This window comes from Sinocyclocheilus anshuiensis, unplaced genomic scaffold, assembly GCF_001515605.1.
Source record: "Sinocyclocheilus anshuiensis isolate Anshui unplaced genomic scaffold, SAMN03320099.WGS_v1.1 scaffold1589, whole genome shotgun sequence".
Classification (NCBI taxonomy): domain Eukaryota; kingdom Metazoa; phylum Chordata; class Actinopteri; order Cypriniformes; family Cyprinidae; genus Sinocyclocheilus; species Sinocyclocheilus anshuiensis.
In genome coordinates, this window is record NW_015538004.1 from 83,782 (window position 1) to 107,458 (window position 23,677).

The following is a 23,677-nucleotide window of genomic DNA, read 5'->3' on the forward strand; positions in this document are numbered from 1 at the left end:
TATATATATATATATATATACACACACACATACATACATACAGTGTGTGTGTGTGTGTGTGCGCATCATATAACAAAGTTCTATTGCTATTGTTCTAAACCTGTATGACTTTGTTTCATCTTTGAAACACAAATTAATGTAACCAAAATTTTGAAAATCCCCAAAAGGTCATAAGGCAGGGTAAAACCCAGGGTAATCCATTTGAATCGAAAGGTTTAATCCAAGTCTTGTGAAGAGATATGATCGCTTACATAGAGCATATGTGCGTGATGCGTGAAAACCAGTGAAATTTGCTCTAACATGACGCACAAACAAGCTTCCGGTTTATCATGTGTTACAATATATATATGTATGCATTTATATGTGAATGAAACCCTAAATTAAATCTGTTCATTATATAAAGTGATCATATCTCTTTACAAGACTGAGATTAAACCACTCAATTTGGATTTATTTTATGATACCTTTATGACCTTTTTGTCTCTTTAAAGTTTTGGTTATCTGCACTTTCAATGGAGGGACAGAAACGCTCCGGTTACTAACGTAACCTCGGTTCCCTGAGATAAGGGAATGAGCGTTGCGCTGAACGCATTTGGGAAACTCCTGTTTTCTCTGACACTGAAGGCTGATTTGTTCACGTTTGTGTAGCTGCACGAACAAATGACATTTCAACCTGCCAAAAGGGGAGGAGCCGACTGCTGTATAAGTCGGCTAAGAGCGCCATTCATCAGAATCTTTCAACTGTCAGCGACAGCCATCGACTTGCTTGCAGTCTTATAGCATGGCAGCTTATCTCAGGGAACCAAGACTGCATTAGTAACCAGAGCGTTCCCTATCGAACGGTCTCTCCCGTTGCTTGGAACGCATTTGGGGAACGCATCCAATAGCGCCGTGCTATTAGCAAGTGCAGAACTAAGCCGCTTTGCGAGCCAAGCCCCGGAGGGCTCGAAATGAGGGCTCCTAAAAAGCATGAGCTAATTATGAGACCCAAACCACTAGGATGAGGACTGCATAGCAGAACCTATTCCACTCACAGAGGGGATTATGTGAATTAAGCAGACAAAATCCGTGCCTGGAGGGGGATGTCTAAGTTGTAAAACCTAGCAAAGGTTGATGGCGATGACCAGCCAGCGACTGCACAGATATCACCAATAGAAATCCCACTGGACCACGCCCAGGAGGAGGCCATTCCTCTGGTGGCGTGGGCCCTCACCCCAATAGGACACTGTAAGCCCTCTGAGGCCCTAATCCAGCAGCTCTTGCAGAAAAGTTAGCACAGATAACATGTCACAGGAAGACAGGTCTTCGTTCCGTGCTGCACACCAGTCAGAAAAGACTGACCATTTAAGGGCAAAGAGGCGTCTAGTAGATGGGGCTTTAGCCTCCAAAATAGTATTAGTCACATTCACTGAGAGCTGTAAAGGTTCCCGTTGAGTGGCCAAGCATGAAGGCTTCACAGCTCAGGCAGGGAATGCCAAATCATGCCTCTTGCTTGTGAGAGGAAGTCTGTCCTCAATGGTATCAGCTAAGGGGCTGCCAATAGCAACTCAATCAACTCGGGAAACCATGTCTGATTCCTACAGAATGCGGCCACCAGGAGGACCGAGCATTTGACTTCTCTGACCCGTCTGATGACCTGAGATTGCACTGTGCCCATAAAAGGAGGTGCCGCACCATCCTGTGCTGGAGGCAACTGTCATGACCACCTTCCTTCTGGAGGTCAGTCCCAACGGGATACCTGACTGAAACAGGCGAAAAGTTTTCCATGGGGCCACATCCATGCATTTCGTAAATGTGTGTGGAGCCAGAGACAGTCCGAATGACAAGACTGTATATTGATAAGCCACCCCCTCAAACGCGAATCTCAAAAACGGTCTGTGATGAGGGGCTATCTGGACGTGAAAGTAAGCGTATTTCAGATCCACTGATAAAAACCAGTCTCTGTGGCATATTTGCCTGCCATCTCTTATGGGAACAAGGAAGTAGCGTCTTTAAAAGCCTAACTCGCTGTTTGCTGGAGGAACTGTCTCCACGGCTCCTTTTGCAAGCAAAGTTTGCACTTCGGACCGGAGAACATGAGTATCATTGTCCTGTACCGAGGTTTGAATGGAGCAAGTAGCTTCTTTTTATGGTTTTTAAAACCCAGCTTGGCACATCCGGAATGGCTTTCCAAGCCTGGAGCCAGGTGGCAAGCGGTCTGAATTTCTCGATTGACAGGTTGCCACACTGGGGTGGGGAACTGACATTCGTGGTTATGAGAAGAGGAGAAATGCTCTTTTGAGTATGTGGGTCCGCTATCACAGCAGTAATTTTGTTTGGGAAAGGGCGCCACTGAAGGGCGGGTCCAATTGGAACAAAGCTTCCATCTCCCACTCCTCTTCCTCTCTGCATACTGATCAAGACTGCTTTAGAGGGTCACGATCCAGCGTCACTCGTGGGCGGGGTCCTTGGCCCTTAGGAAATGGGTAGTGTTTCACCACCTGAAAGCGCTGTGAAAGCCCAGGTTCAGATTTGGATTGAGGCTGGGTCGTTGAGGGCGCAGCTATAGCAGGCTGCTGCGTAGATGGAGCCTTCTGGTGACTTGAAGCAGCTGCCGAACTAGATCGCTTGGGCAGAAAGTGACGCATGGCCTGCGATGACTTCTGCGCTGCTGTAAAATATTCGGTGAATCCATCCACAGCAGGGCCGAACAGTCCCTTTGGAGAGACTGGGGAGTCGAGGAAGGCGACCCTGTCAGCGTCCCTCATCTCAGTTAAATTAAACCAAAGGTGGCGCTCCAGCACCACCAATTTAGCCATGGCCTTGCCAATCGCCTGAGCTGTGGCTTTTGTAGCGCACAGAGCCAGGTCGGTCACTGTGCACAGCTCCTTAAAGGCATCAGGACTTCGGCCGGACTCGTCCATTTTGCGGAGAAGCTTGGCCTGAAACATTTGTAGCACTGCCATCGTGTGAAGCACTGAGCCAGCCTGGCCAGTTGCTAAATAAGCTCTGTTTGCTAGAGCGGAGGTCGTCCTGCAGTGTTTAGATGGATGTGCTGTATGGGCTTTCATCCGCAAAGCCGATGGAGGGCACAGATGTGCAGCAACTGCCTTTTCAAGAGCGGGGAGCTTGCCATATCCTATTTCTTCAGCGCCATCAACGATGGTGAGAGCAGCAGAAATGGAGGAGTTAATACACGCCGAATTGGGGGCATGCCATGTCCTGGCGAGTTCGCTATGAACTTCCAGGAAAAACGGGGCCTTCCTCATCAGATTCACCGAAGGAAATCAAGCTGCTCGCAGCCGATGAGGGGTACTCATGTGTGAAGCACACAGGCAAATCGTGGCATTGCAGGGAGAGTGAAGCATGTGGGCTTGTGCCGGCGTGAGTTCACTCAAGCCTTATTGAACCCCGCTGCTCCGCTGATTCTTCCTCCGAGGGTCCTGGGAGGGAGGAAATGGGAGAGCAGGTCGGGGAGGACCGCCTTCATGAAAGAAGGTGATCCGCGAGCAAAGCAGGGCGAGACTCATGCTCTCGCACTGAGAGCATTCAGTCCTGGTGAGCGCAGCCTCAGCGTGGGCGCTGCCCAGGCAAGCGACGAACTCACCATACCTGTCTGTGTCATGCAGGGGTTCCCTGCATGAGCCAGACTCACGGCGCGACATTTGAATCAACTTTGCAGACAAATTTGCTCAGAAAATTGCTCTTTTAATCTGCCGGATGGTCGCAGGGGAAGGCTTGTGCGACAATCTTCCTCTGCCAGGGGCTCTTCTAAGGCGAACAGCAGACTGAGCTTCTTTCATCAGCCTCTTCTTCAGAGTCCAGTGAAGAGATGATTTCCATCGCTGAAGGAGAAAAATTCTGACTAATGGTGCTCTAAGCCAACTTATCTAGCAGTCGGCTCCTCACCTTTTGGCGGATTGACGCACCATTTGTTCGTGCAGCTACACAAATGTGAACAAATCAGGCTTCAGTATCAGAGTGAACAGGAGTTTCCCATATGCATTTAATGCAACAGGAGAGACCGTTCGATAGGGAACCTCTCTAGTTTTAATTAAAATATCTCAATTTGTATTTTGAAGATGAACTAAAGTCTTATAGGTTTGAAACAACATGAGGGTGAGTCAATTATGACAGAATTTTCTTTTTTTTTTTTTGCGGTGAATTATCTCTGCAAATAACTAGAGCAATATTTACACTCTATGTCCCTCTCTGTAAGCTAATGACCACTAACTGAATACACCACGCATATGTTTCAGGTTTTTTTTGCAAAAATGACTGAAGTGTTGCATAACATGTAAACACTGTGAATCACTAAGAAGGATGTCCTTAGCCATTTCAATAGTCGTGATAACATGAGTTAGGATGGCTCACTCTCCCTGAACAAGTGATTTTAGGCTGAGCAATTTTCCATTGAGCAATCAGTGGCACCAGTGGCAGGTACTTTGATTTGAGATGGTAATACTGCAAATGAAGATTGCGAGGGGGACCTGTAATCATTCTCTGTGAATTCGGTGGGTGCAGGCTCTTGAACATGGAGAATGAGACATCAATTTTGTATATGTACTGTGTGCCTTGAAAGGTTACCACATAGATGTTGAGTTGAGGAGCAGTGCCCTGTGCAACCACCAGTATGTCAAAACCATGTCTGCATCCTGCATCTGACCCAGTTGTAAAGGCAAAAGACTATAGGCATTACAGTCATAATTTACATTTAGTCATTTTGCAGACGCTTTTATCCAAAGTGACTTACAATTGGGGAATACATAAACTGATTCTTCTTAAAGAGGCAAACAGACACAGGAAGTGCTTGTAATACCAAATTTTAGGTATTGTTCAAATAAGTACACCCTAGAAAGGGAAGGAATAAATAAAGAGAAAGACAACATTTTTTTTTTTTTTTTAATTTAAGATGAAGTCAAGTAGCGTTGAAAGAGATGAGTTTTCAGCTGTCGCTTGAAAATTGTCAGGGATTCAGCATTCCGGATAGGGGTGGGAAGATCATTTCACCAGCCAGGAATAGTGAATGAGAATGTTCTGGAAAGTGATTTTGAGCCTCTCTTTGATGGTACCACGAGGCGTTGCTCACTAGCGGATCTCAGACTTCTGGAGGGGATGTAGATCCGTAGTAGTGAGGGGAAGTAGGCGGGTGCTGAGCCTGTGGCTGTTCTATATGCAAGAATCAATGTCTTGAACTTGATTCGAGCCGCAACCGGTAGCCAGTGCAAGGAGATAAAGAGACGTGTAACATGGGCTCGTTTGGGCTCGTTGAAGACCAGTCATGCCGCTGCATTTTGAATCATTTGTAGAGGTTTGATTGTGCTTGATGGAAGTTCAGCCAGAACAGCATTGCAGTAGTCCAGCCTAGAAATGACAAGGGCATGGACAAGAAGTTGTGCAGCATGCTCCGTTAGAAAGGGCCTGATCAATCTGATGTTGTGCAATGCAAACCTGCAAGATCGAGCATTCTTTGCAATGTGGTCTTTGAAGGTCAGCTGGTCTTCAAAGATTACACCACGATTTCTGACCAAAGTTGATGGGGTAATTGTAGAAGAACCTAGCTGGATGGAGAAATCCGGGTGGACAGGAGGATCTGATGATTCACCGTGTCAAAACCAGCAGATAGATCCAGCAAAATAAGAACTGATGATTTGGATTCCGCTTTTGCAATCCGCTGGGCTTCAGTGACTGACAGTAGCGCAGTCTCAGTTGAATGACCACTCCTGAAACCTGACTGGTTCGCATCCAATTTGTTCTGTGAAAGAAACAATGATCCCTGGTTGAAAACAACTCGTTCGAGGGTTTTCGCTATGAATGGACGGAGAGAGAGACAGGTCTGTAATTATCTGTAAGTGAAGTGTTTAATGTAGGTTTTTTGAGCAGTGGGGTTACCTGAGCCTGCTTGAATGTAGTCGGGAAGGTGCCTGTGAGGAGATACGTGTTGATGATGTGTGTGAGTACTGGTAAGAGTGTAGGAGAGATTGCTTGGAGAAGGTGTGAGGGGATTGGGTCTAGAGGGCATGTTGTAGGATGGCTGGAGAGGAGAAGTTTTGATACTTCTGCCTCAGTGAGGGGACAGAAGGACAAGATGGGAGTTTTTGCAGTGGGTGTGGTTGGTTTGAAGTTCTGTGTGTGTGGGGCTGAGAATTGACTACTGATTGTTCTAGTTTTCTCTGTGAAGAATGTGGCGAAATCATCAGCTTTTATAGAAGTGGTGGGAGGTGGTGGAGGGGGACAGAGAAGAGAATTGAATGTTTTGAAGAGATTACATGTGTCTGGAGCGCTGTTGATCATATTGTGGAAGTAGGAAGATTTGGCAGTATGGACTTAAGCAGAGAAAGATGAAAGCAAAAACTGATACATACTCAGGTCTGACGGATCTTTTGATTTGCGCCATTTTCTCTCAGCTGCCCTGAGTTTGGTCCGATGCTCACGAAGAACATCGGATAACCAGGGGTTAGAAGGGGCAGCCCTGGAGGAGAGAGGACAAATATCATCTAGACAAGAAGTCGTTTGAGATCAAATGAAGCAAGGAGTGAATAAAAGTCTGTAGCATAAGGCTTGTCCAGATGGATGTTGAAGTCGCCAAAGACTAAAAGTGGACTGCCATCCTCGGGAAATGAGGAAAGCAGCCCATCCAGCTCCTCTAGGAAGGTGGCTAGAATTTGCCCAGGAGGGGGGTAAATTACCCACAAGCGAGTTTTATAGGAGCTGTTACAGTATCCGCATGAGATTCAAATGAGTTATAATTGCATAGGGGAGAGTGGGTTGAGTATTTCCAATTGTTAGAAATGAGCAGACCAGTGCCCCGGTCTCGGTCAAGCCCAAGATGCTGAGTGTGGATTGTAAAGAAAAAGAATAAATGAAGTTTGCTTTGTTGACAGCTGACTGACAATTCCAGAGACCCACAGAGAAAGAAAGAGGTGCAGTAGAAGATGTACAGATAGGACGCAGGTTAGCAAGATTGCGTTGCCGTCTGCGTGTGACATTAGAGCGTTGTTGAGAGACAACCGGAATGTTTTGGAAACACATGATAGAGGTGGAAAAGAGAGGACAGAAAAGGAGAGTGTGTAAAGGGAAGATAAAAATTATACTTAAGTTTGTTGCTCAGTGAAGTCGCGCAGGTAAAGTTGCAGGTCTTTACACTCGTTGGTCTTCACACAAGGAGGCTGAAAACAAGGGCTGAACGCTTCCGCATCAACGCACAGACATCAAATAAATACACAGTCTAAGACACTAAAGTGAAAACAGCTGTGGCCGCCTTCTAATTAGCACAGCCAATAGCCTATAGCAGGGCAGTTGCTCAAATCGAAACTACAGTTCGCACTTCAGTGCAGGAAGGGTGCAATGCAAATAACACAGGCTCCTTCTTAGCCGAGGGCAATTATTATAATTACCAGTAAGTGCAATCAAAAATACAAACTCCAACGAAAATACATAGTAGAAATAGGTAGAAAACAAATTATTCCTTCCTAGCAGCAAGTAATAATTTAAACAACAGATCTATAACCAAGTATTATGCAAAACACTCACGTGCTGCTGTCTGTCTCTTCTGTTGACTAATCGCTTCTCCATAATATTCTTTGCTTTTCTTTATCCTTCTGGCCAGTACTGCCTTGACATTGAGGCATACAAAAAGTGTCAGCCTGCCTTGAGCTCAGCTCATGCACCCGGAGAGGAGGAGTTGGGCAGAGGATGGCAGGTCATCCTGTGGAAGAAAGATTATGCATATGAAGTAAAGCAGCTTTTATGTCACTTCACTCCCTATAGTACTTCTCCAGCAGATGTTTAGCAGATTGCACTGCATACTTTGCAAGGCCATTAGAGAGTAGCAGTGAGGGCTTCTCCAAATGTGCTCAAAGTGTATGTATGTACAAAATCTAAAAAAATCATGACAAACTGCCGTGCATTATCCGTAATGAGTGTCTGGGTCCATGTTGGGATGCATCAGCTGAGAGAGCAATGGTGTCAAAGAACTGGAGGACTAGACACAATATCCTTTAGCTTGTCAGCTTAAATAATACATCATCTAAAGGGATTTGCCAAAATCTGCATTTTGAGTCATGGATACTGAAGACCTTGGCACACAGCATGTCAACAAAAGGTTTTCAGGGGATGATGTGGCCAAGTTTCTTTTTGAGTCTATACATATCCTTACAGAGCCACAGTCATTATCTCAAGCTCAGCCATAATTTATTCCCTCATTGCAATGAGTAATTTTTTGGCCACACATCCAGGGGGCGCCACTGACTGTACCTCCGGTTTACTTTTTCATTAGTGTTTATATGAGCTGAGGGTAGAATGAGGTATAGTTGTTGGTGAGATATACAGTAATGTTGCATTTAGCGCCTGTGTCAAACTTTTTTTTTTTTTTTTGTTGGCCAGACCCATGCTTTAGTCGCAGTGTTGTTTCACTTTTCTGAGTGACATCATCCACTGTTCCACAATAGTAGGTGTCATCAGGTGCATCTAGAGATGTGTCCAGTTCATTCACCCAGCTGAATTTGGAGTTTTTGAATTGCACTGCACTTCTGCAGTTCACTTGGTAGGGTAATCATGAACTAGAGCTTGAGTTGCTGGTTTGTGGGATGGAGCACCCTCTTCCTTTTGTCAGATAGACTGTAATTACAATATATGTGCCATTCTTTTTCAAATTTGCTCCAGCTGTCAGCTATATTTTCATCAGAAATTAGTAGATTAATGCAGCGGAGATCTTGTGTCGTATGTAGATTGTCTCAAGAAATGAAATACAGTATGCAGTACCAACATACTTTTTTTATTTGCCTACATTACAAGTTAAAGCAGTACTATTTTGAAGCTACTTTAAGGGGCTAAATTTGTGCTATGAGACTTTCAGATTACAAATATCTATATTATTAGATTAAGAAATACAAAAATATAAGTGCATTATTTAACAATTCATTGTGCACTGCCCAGGATATTTCTTTCTGATCCCCATTACATGGAGATGCTGAAAAACACAATTCCCCAAATACTCTGAAGAACAAGAAAATAAAATCCCTCCATAGGCACTAATAAACTTCATTATTTTTGTTTTAAATACATTTAAACTACATTTCAATATGCTGTTCTGTTTTTGCAAAAAAACAACAACAGAAGTCTCTGCAACCCCCCCCCCCACCTAACATTAAAGATTTTTTAAATATATATGTTTTTAATATTTGTTTAATGGCATCTTTTTTTATGACTGAAGGCAAGTATCACTGATAGCAATACTACTGATGTCTCAATGAAATTGCTTTCCCCCCTAATATTTAACCATTGACTATAGCCATTCAACAGTACAATTGAGAGCTATCAATTTGAACATTTATTAGACTTTAAAAAATAACTTAGAATTTAAGTGAACTTAAAAAAATCTTCACATAAACCCATTATAATAAATGTCATATTTAGCTATTTGTGCCCTTCAACAAATAGAAAATTAAATATACAGAAATTGAAGTTATCAAACACTAAATTCTAAATTTAATTTAGATACATTTTTGAAGCTACAAAAGTTATTGATTTCCACTTTTTTCCTTTCTTCTTTGATTAACAGACATCCCAGCAGCTGGGTTAATAGGTTATTTTTAAGAGCTGCCTCTGCTGAACACGACGCAGATCTGACACACATCATATTTTCTCTCAACTCTTTACTTTTATGACCCACTTCAAGGCTTAAAGTTTCTACTAATGAGCTGACGAGTTGAATCGGCTGTGTTAGATGAGGGAGAGTGCTGGGCTGCTCCAGGACAGTTTTGAAAACCACTGCATTTCAGAGACATTTTCTTAAATGTGACTCATAAATAACATGCATGCACAGTTTTAAGGCAGCTTTAATCGCCTTTTTGGAAACTCAAAAGCTCTATGCTCTACTTTTACTTCATGTGGTCATAAAGACGTTCTGCATCTAAATAAACGCAATTCTTATCAAGAAAAAAGAGACCGAAGCAGCAGATGTGAGTAAGGTGGCCAACCCTAGGTCCACCCCTGCATTAATTGCGTTAAATATTTTTAATGTGTTAAACTGAAAAAAAAAAAAATCTCCTGCGTTAAAAAGTGTTAATTTTGACAGCACTAGAACTGACTCAAAAGAATGAAGGCATTGCAGTTCAGGCTTACTAGTTCATATTCTAAACAAGCAGAAATGTTGAAAATTTGTAATTATTAAAAATTATTATTTTATCAGCTTTAAAATGCAAGAATCATTAAAAAGTAAATACATTAGCATGGTACTTAACACATTCTTACTGGCCAGGCTAAAAATGCAACACCCAGTTTTATAGAATATGAGGTCCCTGGGGTGCCCGGTCCATCTTTCTGTTCATCAAGATTTTCTTGGCTTGAAAAAGGTTGAATTAATAAATTGCTTTCTAAAGGTATACATAAAACAGGACAGTTCTCCACATAGTCAAACTTTAGGGAGTAAGGGGTTAACGTTTGATTTACATTGGTAGCTGGCCAGTTCCTTCCAGACTGTTTGATTCAATTTAAAGAACCGACTCATAAGTCCCATTCACTGGATAATCAAACATCACTTTTTGCACTGTATTATTGTTTAAAATTAATGTATTTCACAGTCTGGTCTGTTCCTCAGCTAAAGGATAATGACTACAGTCATTTGTACAGTTTTTCACAGTTTTTTTCCCCCCTTCTTTGCCTTTATGTGCTTTAGCACGGAAACAGGAGATAATTAAAGTCACAGAGCTGCTGATCGAAGCCATTAATAATGGAGATTTTGAAGCTTACACGTGAGTGTTTTTATTTCATGTTTTGCCTTCACTCTGTTAAAGAATGATTTATTATGTCTTTTAGTTTACTTTTTAATATTATATTGGATTCCACAGGAAAATTTGTGACCCTGGACTGACATCTTTTGAACCTGAAGCTTTGGGAAACCTAGTGGAGGGGACAGATTTCCACAGGTTCTACTTTGAAAACTGTAAGACATGATGTTACATGTTAAAGGAATAATTGATGTTTTCATACTAAGAAAGTGAGTGGGCTATCAAGAAAAAATATATGTATATATTCCAAATCTTCTGAAGGCATGCTATAGCTTAATGTTAGGATTAGAGCAAATTGAAGTTCAAGAGAGCAATGTTTTTTTGTTTTTTTTTTGCAGGATTTACTTTGAAACAAATTTTGCTAGTAAATTTCTTTTTAAAGTAATTAAAAAGAAACGAATGTTGAAATAGAGAATATTACAGTATGTTTTAAAAAAGTATTTTTGTTTGATTTACAACTTCATTATGTATTTATTTATTTGTGAGTGAAAATGCAATGCTCAGTTGGTACATCAGTTACAGCATCGGCCACAACATGTGAGAACAAACAATGTTCAGTTTTATTCATGTCAAACCTCACACAATGTATCTTCATGTGACAAGTTTGATGTGAGAGCTACATTGGAGGAGAAGATTAACAGTGAAAACAAATTTTTGGATGGTTCCTCACAAAAAAAAGCTATCATATACTATATTAAACTCTATAGTGCATTAGCTGTGTGGACTCGTTCATGACATTTTTAATTTTTTTATTTATTGTCATTTTGATGCTTGGCTGTCCCCACGTTTAGGGTATAATTCTAAAGGTTTAGAAGGATATTTAAAAAAAAAAAAACACTTTTGTGTTCCACAGAAAAAAATAATATGAATGTGAAATAATTTGTGTTTATAAAATCTACTGCATTTTACATGCTTTTTGACTAAATTGCATGTGTCCTTTAATCTAATTAATTGGATCCACTTGCATGCATATTGTTTTAATAACTTTAATGTCTTTGATAAGGGTGAAAGTGCCTTGAATGACACAAAACTATAAGCATTATTGTCCCTCTGCTCTAGCTCTCTCCAAAGGTCGCAAACCCATCCACACCATCTTGCTGAACCCTCATGTACACCTAATTGGTGAGGATGCTGCATGCATCGCTTATATACGGCTCACCCAATACATGGATGTCAACAATATGCCTCACACTATGCAGTCTGAAGAAACCCGTGTCTGGCATCGTCGTGACGGCAAATGGCAGAACATCCACTTCCATCGCTCTGGCTCACCAACTGTGCCCACGAAGTGAGGTCTGTGTTTATGTGTGTGCATGATCCCAAACATCTCTGTTAAAGAGACCTGTTTGTCCAGGCTAGTTAATGCTGATTAATGTTGACCTGGTTCTGGACTAGCTTTTAAAGAAAAACAAGTATGTGTTGTATTCTGTGTTACAGCAAAAGGGTGCTATACTGTTAAAAATAACGATTCCTAAAGGAGGTTTTCACAGTGACGCTATTGAAAACCATTTTGAGTTCCCAAAAGAACCTTTCAGTGAACACTTCTTAAAAGGGTTCTATTTTTATTTTTTTTTTCAGACCACGAAACGAGAATTTAAAAAAAAAATCTTGTTCGTGCTCGTCCATACAATGGCAGTGGAGAGCGACCAACATCAAGCTTTTTAAAAAATGTTGCAAAAATATCGTAGTATCACAACTGTCGGTCTTCTGTACTTGACTGCACATTCATGATACTTGATTAATCAAGATGAATAAAAACACAAAAAAAGTATCTGTTTGCTATGCTGTATGTACTGAGTTACTCCGGTTATCACATAAGTCAGAATGACAGTTGACAGTTGAACGTGTCAACTTCTTGTTGCGGCAAACACAACAGATAATATCACCTCAGAGAAGAAAATTATATATTTATTATATTTTATACTATATTTTTGTAACAGGGCTGACGAGACGTGAGACGTGTGGATCCATCTGCAGGCTTTATTAAAGAGACGTGGTAAACAGGCAGGGTCAAACAATGGCAAACAGGTATATGGCGGGCAAAACACAAGAATAGTCCCAGGGCTAGCGTAGGTCACCGATCGGCAGACAGAATCACAGGGGTGAGACGAGAGGGAAAAATCCAGGAAAACAGGCAAAGATCAGAAACCGCGAAAACAGGCAAGGCAAGGCAAAACAAGGAAAACTCAGAGACTCGGAATGGGACTCGGAATGGGGTACGGGCTAAACAATACTCAGCAGAGAAAGGTGGTTAGAGTGGGTGTTATATAGTGAGTGAGGTGATTAGAAACAGCGAAAGCAAATCGTGCAAAGAATGATGGGATATGTAGTCCGGGGTGCTATGCAACAGTTTGTGTTGTGCGAGAGTCAATGTAATGGAAAGGGTGACCTCTGGTGGTGAATAAACGGAAGTCCATGGACCGAATTCGTGACAATTTTAGATTATATTTTGTCACATTTTTATACAGATACATCTTGATTTCTCACAACTTTTCTTAGTCCGCTTTTCTTAACGAGTTGGAGTAAACTGCAGTAGATTTTCGTTAAATAAAGTAAATTAAAGTTTTTTTTTCACCAAACCTTATTGTATGTCCCTTGGAATATACGATGTGTCACATGGGACCTGAAAAAAAAAAAGTGGTCTGAAAAAAAAAGTATCAACTTTATTTTTTAATGCAGAAGTAAGCCGTTTTCTGTGAATGTGCGAGACTTATGGTTTATTAGCTGCTGTAGGGAAATAACGAGAAGAATAACAGTGCAGTAAATGGTAAAACTGTTTGCACTACAAACCAGTGTGTTTGTAATTAAGATAATACATTAAGGTAATATGGAAAGACACATTCGTTTGCAATATCAAGCAGCAAAACGAGCTGTTTTGTACAGCTAAAAAAAGCTGCATGACAAAATTTCCAAATGGTCGCGACCACTTTTACAGGAAATATCAGGTGGATACAGCATTAAAAAAAACAACAGGGTGAGTAAATGATGAGTTAATTTTAATTATTAGGTATACTAACCCTAATCTAAATAACCTTTTTCCAATATTTAGAACCTTTTGTGTAATGGAAAGGTTCCATAGATAAAAACCTTTATTTTTGAGAGTTAAAGTGACACATAGTGGATATTTTTGTTTTGATGCAAACCCATCCCTTAAAAAGCTACAAGTTAAAACTTGGTCAGTGTATAAAAAAGTAATAAATAGTATTTGTGATGAGGTAATATGTGATTTCTTCTTCTTTTTCAGTTAATAAGGGCTCCAGAGCACAGCCTTTCCTGTCAACTGAGCAAGTGTCTGGCCCAACTCAACCATGATCTTCATAGTTTGCTCTACTGTACCAGAGTCTTGTTTACATTTACTGTTGGACTTATAGAATATAGAAGGTTGGATAGTAATTTCAGATCAGGATGTGGTGTGTTTGTATGTGAGTACATTTACATTTACTCATTTATGTGAAAGGCATGTTCTTACTTAGTACTTTAATCTTTTGTAAAGGGTTACATTTTTGTATAACAAAATATATGGAGCCATTTGTTAGTAATATGTGGTGTTTGGGTACAGGGGTACTGTATATCAGAAAATAATTAATCAGGTTTTTTAAAAATTGAATTTGTCATTACATTTTTAATGACAGATCCAAGATTTACTTATTTCTTAAAATGACAGATATATGAGCTTGCTAATGGTTTTCAGTGATGTACATTATGTGAAGTGCTATTTCTGCTTTACACTTTGGAGTATTAATAGTTTGTTAGCACACATAGGACATATTGTGCTATTTTCTTGGATAATCCAAAATTGTGAGGGGGGAAAGGTTTAGAGATTTATTATTATTTTATTATTATTATTATTATTATTATTGCCCATGAATTGTCATACAGTTATCATACATCTGAATATATGAAAAAATTATGTAACAACTCACACTTCACTATACCAGATATGCTCATTCTATAAAAAACGTAATTGGCTAGCAACGCCAGATAAGTTTTTCCTTGCTTTTCAATGAATTGTGTATTTTCTTTTGTGTGGTAACTTAATCGTGTACATTTTCAAATGTGTCTGCTTCTCACTGTAATTTGTGGTACTCCTTGAGGAAAATCGAACAGGTTGCATTCTCATTTTTATCTTTTATGAATAATGCATGACTTTTCATTCTTAGTCATCTCTCATACAGATCCAAAACCTTTCTGACCATTTCTTATATGAGTCTCTGTCTTGACAGACAAACCTTGACTGAAGATCTCATGGGTGATGGTCAAGTAGAATAAATTAATCAAAGTCAATGTTCTGTACACATAATTCGGTTGCACTTTATTTTAAAGTACGTGTACTTACATGTACTTACAGTGTACCTACATAAGAAAGTTCTGGTAATATTAGGTAACTACATGGGGTAGGATTAGGTTTAGGGGTAGGTTCAGGGTTAGTACCTACAGTAGTTATTGTAATTACTATAATAAGTACAAAGCATGTACATGAGAAACAGGGCTGTAAAATAAAGTTCTACCCATAATTCGCTACACACAATTACTTGCTAAAAACGATAAATATCTGAAAACATGGTGATGCCACAATGTACTATTAAAACAGGCAGATTGTTTGTCAGATACAATTTTGATTCTTCTAACTCCAGTTCATTATGGTAATATAATAAGTTACAGTACAACATTATAGAATAAGGATATTACCAGATGACTTGATATATTTCTAAATATGTAAAACATCTAATAAAATGTGTGATTTCTGCAAAATACTTGTATTGACATCATTTTGATTTTATGCTTGTCAAAAGTTAATTCCATCTAAACTTAATCGAACATCAAACTGAGCTTTGTGGAATAATTTGCAATATAGTGGGTATATATTGTTTCTAAGCTTATTAGTAAAGTAATATTTAGTTAAAATTAAGCACAACTAAAGCCTTTATGATTCTACAAACATCTGTGGTATGCAGTTGATCATAACTTCATCTGCCTAGAAGAGTAGCTCCACCTCGATGAGATGATTTAGGCAAATTTGCTGATCCAATTTTGTAGAGATTCATTGTTGTACTGTACAATGAGTAATAGTAATTGACACATGCTGCTTAAATTGTATAATTCAGAATATTCCTTTAATGTCTGCTGGTTAACAAAAAATATCAGATAAGGAGAGTGAAACATATTGTTTTCTTTTTGTTTTATTTTGACATTAATGCATGCTATATGTACTGTATATGCTGTCATTGCTGTGGAAAAATATGCTTATTAACCAAATTTCCTTTTCAATTTTTTTTTTTTTACTTAAATCTCACTTTGTAGTACAAAGTGAAGAAATGTACCAGCCTGTGTAGGATTAAATAATCTAGAGTTTGCCCAAACCATTTCTGAATCATCAGTTAAACTATTGAAATTGTGCATGCTATTGTTCATTACAAAGTACGCTGAATGTTTATTCGCAATATAAAAACCTCAGCACAGTTTCACAGACATACATAAACTTGCAAATCCATCATGCATCACATTTGCCAAAAAAGTGAGAGGGTGCTCGCTGCAGAGCCAAATGGGAGGAGCTGGAGCTCTAGCTCCCCCTCGCTGGATGTAATGGGTGGAGCTAGACACCCAACCACTCCCTAACCCTACCCCTTACCCTATCGCTAAACATAACTCCACCCATTAGTTCACACAGAGGTGGAGCTGGACATCCAGAGAGGGGGAGCTGGAGGTCATTTGGCTCTGCAGTGAGCAGTACTTGAAAAAAGTTGAGACTTGCTTTGGACAGGCTTTTTTCCTAATATTACTTTTACTAGGTCTAATGGGTATTAAAACTAAACATGTCATTTAAATTGTGTTTGCATCAGCTGCCACAATTTAGAACAAGTATCAGCAATCCATTATTTTACTTCAGAGGTGTAAAGTATTTGAGTAAATGTAATTCCTTACTGTACTTGAGTATTTAGACACTCTGTAGCTTTATCAAAGATATTAGCAACTTTTACTCTCTACTTCACTACATTTTTTGAATATGTATCTGTACTCTTTACTCCACTACATTTGTAATAAGTGTTGCAATTACACATTACATTTTGCATGGCACCTTTTTTTTTTTTTTTTTTTGCAGCAGATTATTTCTGCTACAAAAGAAGTGATATCGCCATCTACAGGGCACTGAAAGTACTATAGACCCCTTTCAGTTAGTAAACAATGTGACATTTTTTCTGCGGGCAGAGCCTAGATGGAGGCAGAAATATTCTCCTGACCGCCTCACTAACGCTAGCTATGAAGTTTTGTTAGCTTGTTTTTTAACAATGACCGGAGAAAATCCGATTTTACCTGAACATGTAAGGTGACAAGCGATTGTTTTTTGAAAAAGTTAACTTTAACGAACGAAACCAGACAGGCCGACCCGTACACACTCACTCAATGGACGATCTGACAGGATTACCTCCTGTTGAGTGACTCACATTTACACCTACCTGATAGAAACCTAACGTGCATAATAAAGAGAAACTCACTTGTGTCTATCTAGTCTTGAAGATGTATATACAGTATATTTCAATGTCAGCAGGCAACTATTTTTTACAGCTACATGACAGTGAACTGGGCCAAAATACAAAAAAAATAATTAAACATTTAATGTAATGGATATAATTTGAAGATATATGTAGGCCTAATGTCCAAATAGTTATTTTAACGTATATCTCCTGAATGACATAAGTTTACAGTGACATTACAGTACCTTTACATTACATATAGGCTACATTTAAAGTAAGATGTGAATATTTTCTAGAAATAAAAAAAAAATCCAGAAACTGCAAATTTTGAACTTGTATTTGATTATTCTTTCTTACCAAGTTCTTAAAAATTTCAGCCACAATCAATCACAGTGCATAGGCCTACACAATTACAAATGATTAAGCATATCGTCAGTTTGATGTTTTACACACGCACACAGACTTTCATACACGACATAGGCTACTCTTGCATGTTGTGAGATGCATAAGAAATCTTTAGACGCATAACACAAAACATAATCCATAACAACAAAAGACAATACTTTATTTAACCTTTTCTGATAAGAAGTGTGCCCTACAAACGCGAGCATTTTTGATGATTGTTTCTGTCCAGTCCGCTCGTTTTATTGTGTTAACCACAGCTGTCGTCATTTTTTTTTTTTTGTCTGGCAATGGCTGGTATGCGATACAATTTCAAATTCAGTTCTGGCAACATCACAACAAGATGATATTTTAAGCTACTTATATAGCCGGATCTGTGCTGGTTTGAATTGGCCGCCTCCAGTTTTCCCTTTGTTTTGCCTCCAGCCAGCGCTGTGACGGCACTAAAAGGGTCTTGTCCTTACTCACCCAAACTTGTCAACAAGGAAACTTTTCGAATCTATGAACCTAACTCATGTTTAAACACGGTCTCCATAAGTTAAGTATTGTCCAGACTTTTAATTAGTAGGCTAGGCCTATTGTTTGTTCTCAAAACATTACATAATAAATGTTAAATTCAACTGAGACTGCGTTACTGTCAGTTACGGAAGCCTTGCGAATGGTAAAAGCTTATTCCAAATCATCAGTTCTTATTCTGCTGGATCTATCTGCTGCTTTTGACACTGTCAATCACCAGATCCTCCTGTCTGCCCTCTCATCACTGGGCATCACAGGGAATCACTGGGGTTCCTCAGGGATCAGTTCTTGGGACCCCTCCTCTTCTCCATATACACTACATCACTGGGTCCCATCATACAGGCACATGGCTTCTACTACTACGAATCTACATCCCTTCCAGAAGTCTGAGATCTGCTAGTGAGCGACGCCTTCGTGGTACCATCACAGAGAGGCTCAAAATCACTTTCCAGAACATTCTCGTTCACCGTTCCTGGCTGGTGGAATGATCTTCCCACCCCTATCCAGAATGCTGAATCCCTGACAATTTTCAAGCGACAGCTGAAAACTCATATCTTTAAACGCTACATGACTTCATCTTAATAAAAAAAATAAACCTTTCTTTCTCTTTATTTATTCCTTCCCTTTTCTAGCTTGTACTTATTTGAACAATGCCTAAAACTTGGTATTTCAAGCACTTCCTGTGTCTGTTTGCCTCTTTAAGAAGAATCGCTTTATGTATTCCCCAATTTTTAGTCGCTTTGGATAAAAGCGTTGGCAAAATTACTAAATGTAAATGTAAATGTAAATTGTTAAAAGAAATTGCATCAAGGCTCAATTAAGGCAATATTTGCCTGTCTCCTCTGAAATGTCTTATTTCACCTAAACACAAAATTCTTAAATTCTGCATATTTTCCTAATAGAAAATAAGAAAATAAGGCAACAGTGATATTAATGTTTCATTTATTATTATTATTATTTTACATCATTGCAGCAACAGCAGAGGAAAGAAAAAAAAACAGGCAAATTTTTAAACACTTTCCCTCCCTATTCTGAGTTCTACTGTAAGCACCTAGAGGATCATCACAAACAGGGAGGATACAAGTCAAGCCCACAAGCACAGTTTTGGAGGGGGATTTAAATTATCATTGAATTCAGTAATACTTTAAAAAAAGCGGGGGGGGAGGACTGCACAAAATGACAGAAAATTTATTTAACATTCATTCAAAAAGAAAAAAGAAAGAAAAATGTTTCGAATAAACTGTTGCATTGTCACAGAGGTGATCTGAGAACACACACATACATATTCTATACATAGGTTAGACACATAATGTTACTCGTGAAAACAAATAGGTCAATGACGAACAAAATAACTGGATGTATAGATAATGACAGCATTCTTTCACTATGAAATACCTTAACAGTGGACAACATGGAAAAAAAAACAAGCAATTTCATCCACTTAAAACTGATAAATTCTCATGTAATCTGTGTAAAAACCATTCAGAAGCATTCTGGGATTAAGAAAAACTACAGCATGACGTATTTGTTGCTTTTAAATCTCAGTCATAGCCAGTATAAATACATAGCCAGTTATATCAGATAGCTGATTGCTTGCTCTTCATTAACTGGTTACAAACTCACATGCCCCAAAGATATTATGGTGATATTTTATCAGGTCTGTTGAGAGATTTTGAGCAAGTAATCTGACATGTGTTTAATTACAGCAGTCCATTGATGCAGTTGTACAGCACTTACAGGAGACAAAAGAGTATATGACAGTGTTTTTAAACATTTTCAAAGTCCATTATTTACAAATGTGTTCACATCTTTAGTGGCTAGACAATGAGCTCAGCATCCAAACTGACCCATATTCATTTTCCATTATTATGTTTAGTTCTGCTTCTACAATACCACAGCAACCAAAATTACAGACGTACGCACAAAAAAAGTGCGTAAAAGACATACATTTGCAGAAATTTCTATTAAATGCCCACCACAACCCATAGCAGGAGGTGGTGCCTTATTGTTTGTCCTGTTCTCCTGCATCTGAATCTTGCCCTACACCAGGCTCTTCAGTCACCTCTGGGGTACAGCAGCATTGAAGCAGCTGATGCAGCTGCTGCTGTAGGTCATCAGGTCGCAGGGAATCTGGGGTGTCCTCCAGTCGTTCCAGGTGGGTTTGTTTGGCTTGGCCATCCTTCACTACTGTGCTTTTCTGAGTGCGTGTCTTATGCATCCGGGTCCTACAAATCAACATTGCAGAATCACAACTGGTGTGAAAAGATTATCTTTAAAATTGAATGATTAGTTAATTACATGTTGATCTTGTTTACCATTCCTTTGAATAACAGTTTACTTACACTTTCCAGATATTACAAATATATAACTTCAAATGACATATCACTTAGCCTTATTGACCAATCCTACTTTAGCAGCTGTGACTGTCTGCGATATTATTGGATAAGATATCTTAATGTGGAAGTCATATGTGTTTGGACAGTTTTATAACTGAGGCAATTATAGTTTTACGTTAAATAATTGTTAATTTACCTTTAATTAATTTATACATTAAATCAGGTCAGAATAGAGGCAACAGTCACTAAAAAGTGAATTATAAAGTTTAATTATAGATACTGATCTACCAGCTAGACCAGCAGCAAACCAGTAAAAACCAGCCTGAACTAACAAACAAATTTGTGCTGGTGTAGGCTGGTACATGCAGGAACAATACTATGTTGAATGCATTCTTAAAAACTGAATTGCATTGAAAATCTGATGTTCTAAAACCTTATCAGCATACAAAAAGTAATGGGAGGTGGTGCTTAGAAATGGGTCAAGTGAGTATGAGATGTTAGTAAAATAATACACTGTAGCTATAGCTTACAAAGCAGGGTGGTTTTTCACACAAACCTGCCTCTACAATGACATTTTGACCTGCATAGTCTCTTATATTTTAAAACCCCACATTTTCTGGTTTAGCATCATAACTTTTTTAAATTATGAATAAATTGTGAAAACAGTCTGTCATCTTAAAGGGGTCCTATTATGTTTTTGTTTTTTTTTAATTTTCAACTTCCTTTAGTGCGTAATGTTGCTGTTTGTACATGAAAAAGATCTGCAAAGTTACTAAGCACAAAGTCCACTCCAAAGGAAGTATTCACTATATCAATAAGTGCTGTTTCTAAACTCAATCAAATGCCTCGATTGTAGTCCTGGGGCCCGTACTTCGTACGTCGCTTATGAAATCCGAGATGAAATGTTACATCCAAGATGACATCACCGCGCTAATCAGGATCTGGCTAATTCAGTTCTTCAAACGCACCTGTTGTTGATTATTAGTATGGCTGGATTGAGTTATCTGAGATAATTGCGTGTTCATGGATTGGTTTAAAAGGGGCTATGTATCGATACTCGGAACCACGATCAGCAATGCTGGCTGGCGGCAAGACAGCAACGTAATCATATAATTAAAAAAGACACCTGACAAAAAACTTGACAAAACTACATAAATGTTATAATAGATCAATTAAATGTGCACTGTTTTTATTTTATTTGTATTTTTTACATGATTCCCAATTATTTATATTCACGATTTCTAATATTTGTACAGGCTTTACATTTTTATTTCAATGTAGTAATTAGCAATTCATTTAATTTTATATTTGAACAGATTTGTTACGTGACAGCATTAATTAAAGTTTCTTAAGGGTCAAAATCATGTTATCTGCGCTCCATCAAGCCACTCCCATATTAGCTGTCATCACTCAAATGAATGCACGACTCTTTCTACATTATCTGTATAGCATGTGTGTAAGACTCGAATACAATTATTAAGTAATAATTGACGAATATTATGACAAATAAATCTTTCAGTGAGTAAAACTGTCTGTGTCTATAGTATTAAAGACTACACAACATTATTATATTATCTTTAAATTCATTTTTAAATGATTATTATTTTCAATTATTGTCCCTGGATTAGTAGGGTACTCTTGTAATAAAGTAGCGGTGGTAGCGGACAGGCCTGAGGCTGAGACTAAGCAATGGCTAATGAAGATACCAGTGCGTAGTGTCAATCACAGAAAAAAAAATGCATGACACTACAATAATCCATTAAACATTAGGTAAAGAACCTAAAATATAAACTAAATCACTTCAATGTTCATAATTCATCACAGCAATAAACACTATTTAAAGTAAGTTTAAACCATTTAGAGAAAATATAATCGACATTTTCATAGTAAATGTTAAGTTAATTCACATTACTTTCAAATAGCATGCATTATTTTAAAGGCAACCTACAATTAACCAAATAAAATGATTATGCTGCAGGGTTTTTACTTCATCAACTGTAACAAATATTGGGCAAATATGGACATTACATAGTGCTGACTGAATCTGTGAAAAGACACAGAAAAGATGAAAGTTAAAGCATTTACCTTTTTGACCACCATGTTTCCATACTCGTCAGTGTATTTCTCTTCTGTCACAGCCTGAGGAGGGATTACGGGCATCTCGTCACCCTAAAAAATAGAATAAAAATGTATGTTTTTATATGTGTTTATAAAACCTGTTTGAATTGAACAAGTTATTGACAAGAAATGTGTTTTGTTTCATTAATGAGACCCATTAGGGTTTCTGTAAGAATATAATGGTAACTGACTCCACCCACATTCACAGAAATTGATATACAGTCAGAGTTTTTGTTTATATTTTTTATTACTTACTATATATTCACTTACAATTCATATACTAATATTTTCTTTTTTGTTTCAAACTATGAGAGTGAAAATAATAATGCTAATGGAAAGGGTTAACTTCAGTCCTGAAAGATAAATACTTTTTATGGGAAATAAAAAAAATATATATAAAAAAAAAAATGTATATATATATATTAGTCTTTCATCATTGTAACAGCAAATGAAAACACTTTCAATGTTCCATATCATACCGAAATATGGAAATGGGGGTCCAATGACATCAGTGCACACACCCAAAACAGGTACATGAATTATAACTGCACCGCACCACCCTGGTGGTCAACGCCTCCTCCTCTGAACTATCAGACAGCAAACCTAGTTCTTCAGCTATTTCCTAAGAATAGCAGAGATGCATTGTGGTGGCATGTCTTAAGTAGTATTGTATATTTCATATACTTGCACGTCACACCATGCAAAGCCTGTACTCCGGAAGTTCCATTTACATGCAGTAAAGAAAAAAAAACATATTGCTGTTTGTCAGTTGTCACATTATATCTAACACTTTAAGTTACTTCAGCTAAGTGAAAGCAATGGGTGCACACATATAAACTATGTTTATTGATTTGAATCAAAACACCAAATATTAGTTTGCTGGTATTGAAATGTTTTGAAATGTTCCATTAGGGCTTGAGTAAATTTGTTAGCACAGGCCAGGGAGTTACAACACTCTGCCTTCAGAAACTGAGCGTGAATGTCAATTTTTTATGGGGAAGTCGTGGCCTAATGGTTAGAGAGTCGGACTCGTAACCCAAAGGTTGCGAGTTCGAGTCTCAGG

General features: G+C 38.7%; 1 protein-coding gene and 1 long non-coding RNA gene across 2 annotated transcripts in view; one reads left to right on the plus strand and one right to left on the minus strand.

Moving 5' to 3' along the window:
- LOC107677049 (calcium/calmodulin-dependent protein kinase type II delta 1 chain-like) overlaps positions 1–16,122 on the plus strand; it is a 92,831-nt gene extending 76,709 nt beyond the window's left edge. Inside the window, exons 16-19 of the mRNA XM_016471843.1 lie at positions 10,658–10,733; positions 10,830–10,924; positions 11,829–12,062; positions 14,014–16,122. Of these exons, the coding sequence (XP_016327329.1) occupies positions 10,658–10,733; positions 10,830–10,924; positions 11,829–12,061 (404 nt within the window). The 3' untranslated portion in view covers position 12,062; positions 14,014–16,122. The remainder of the gene's footprint in view (positions 1–10,657; positions 10,734–10,829; positions 10,925–11,828; positions 12,063–14,013) is intronic.
- A 6,490-nt stretch (positions 16,123–22,612) lies between these two features.
- The window catches only part of LOC107677042 (uncharacterized), a 4,064-nt gene continuing 2,999 nt past the window's right edge, over positions 22,613–23,677 (minus strand). Inside the window, exons 2-3 of the long non-coding RNA XR_001632799.1 lie at positions 23,149–23,236; positions 22,613–22,665 (exon numbers count right to left, since the gene is read on the minus strand). This is a non-coding gene — a long non-coding RNA (uncharacterized LOC107677042). The remainder of the gene's footprint in view (positions 22,666–23,148; positions 23,237–23,677) is intronic.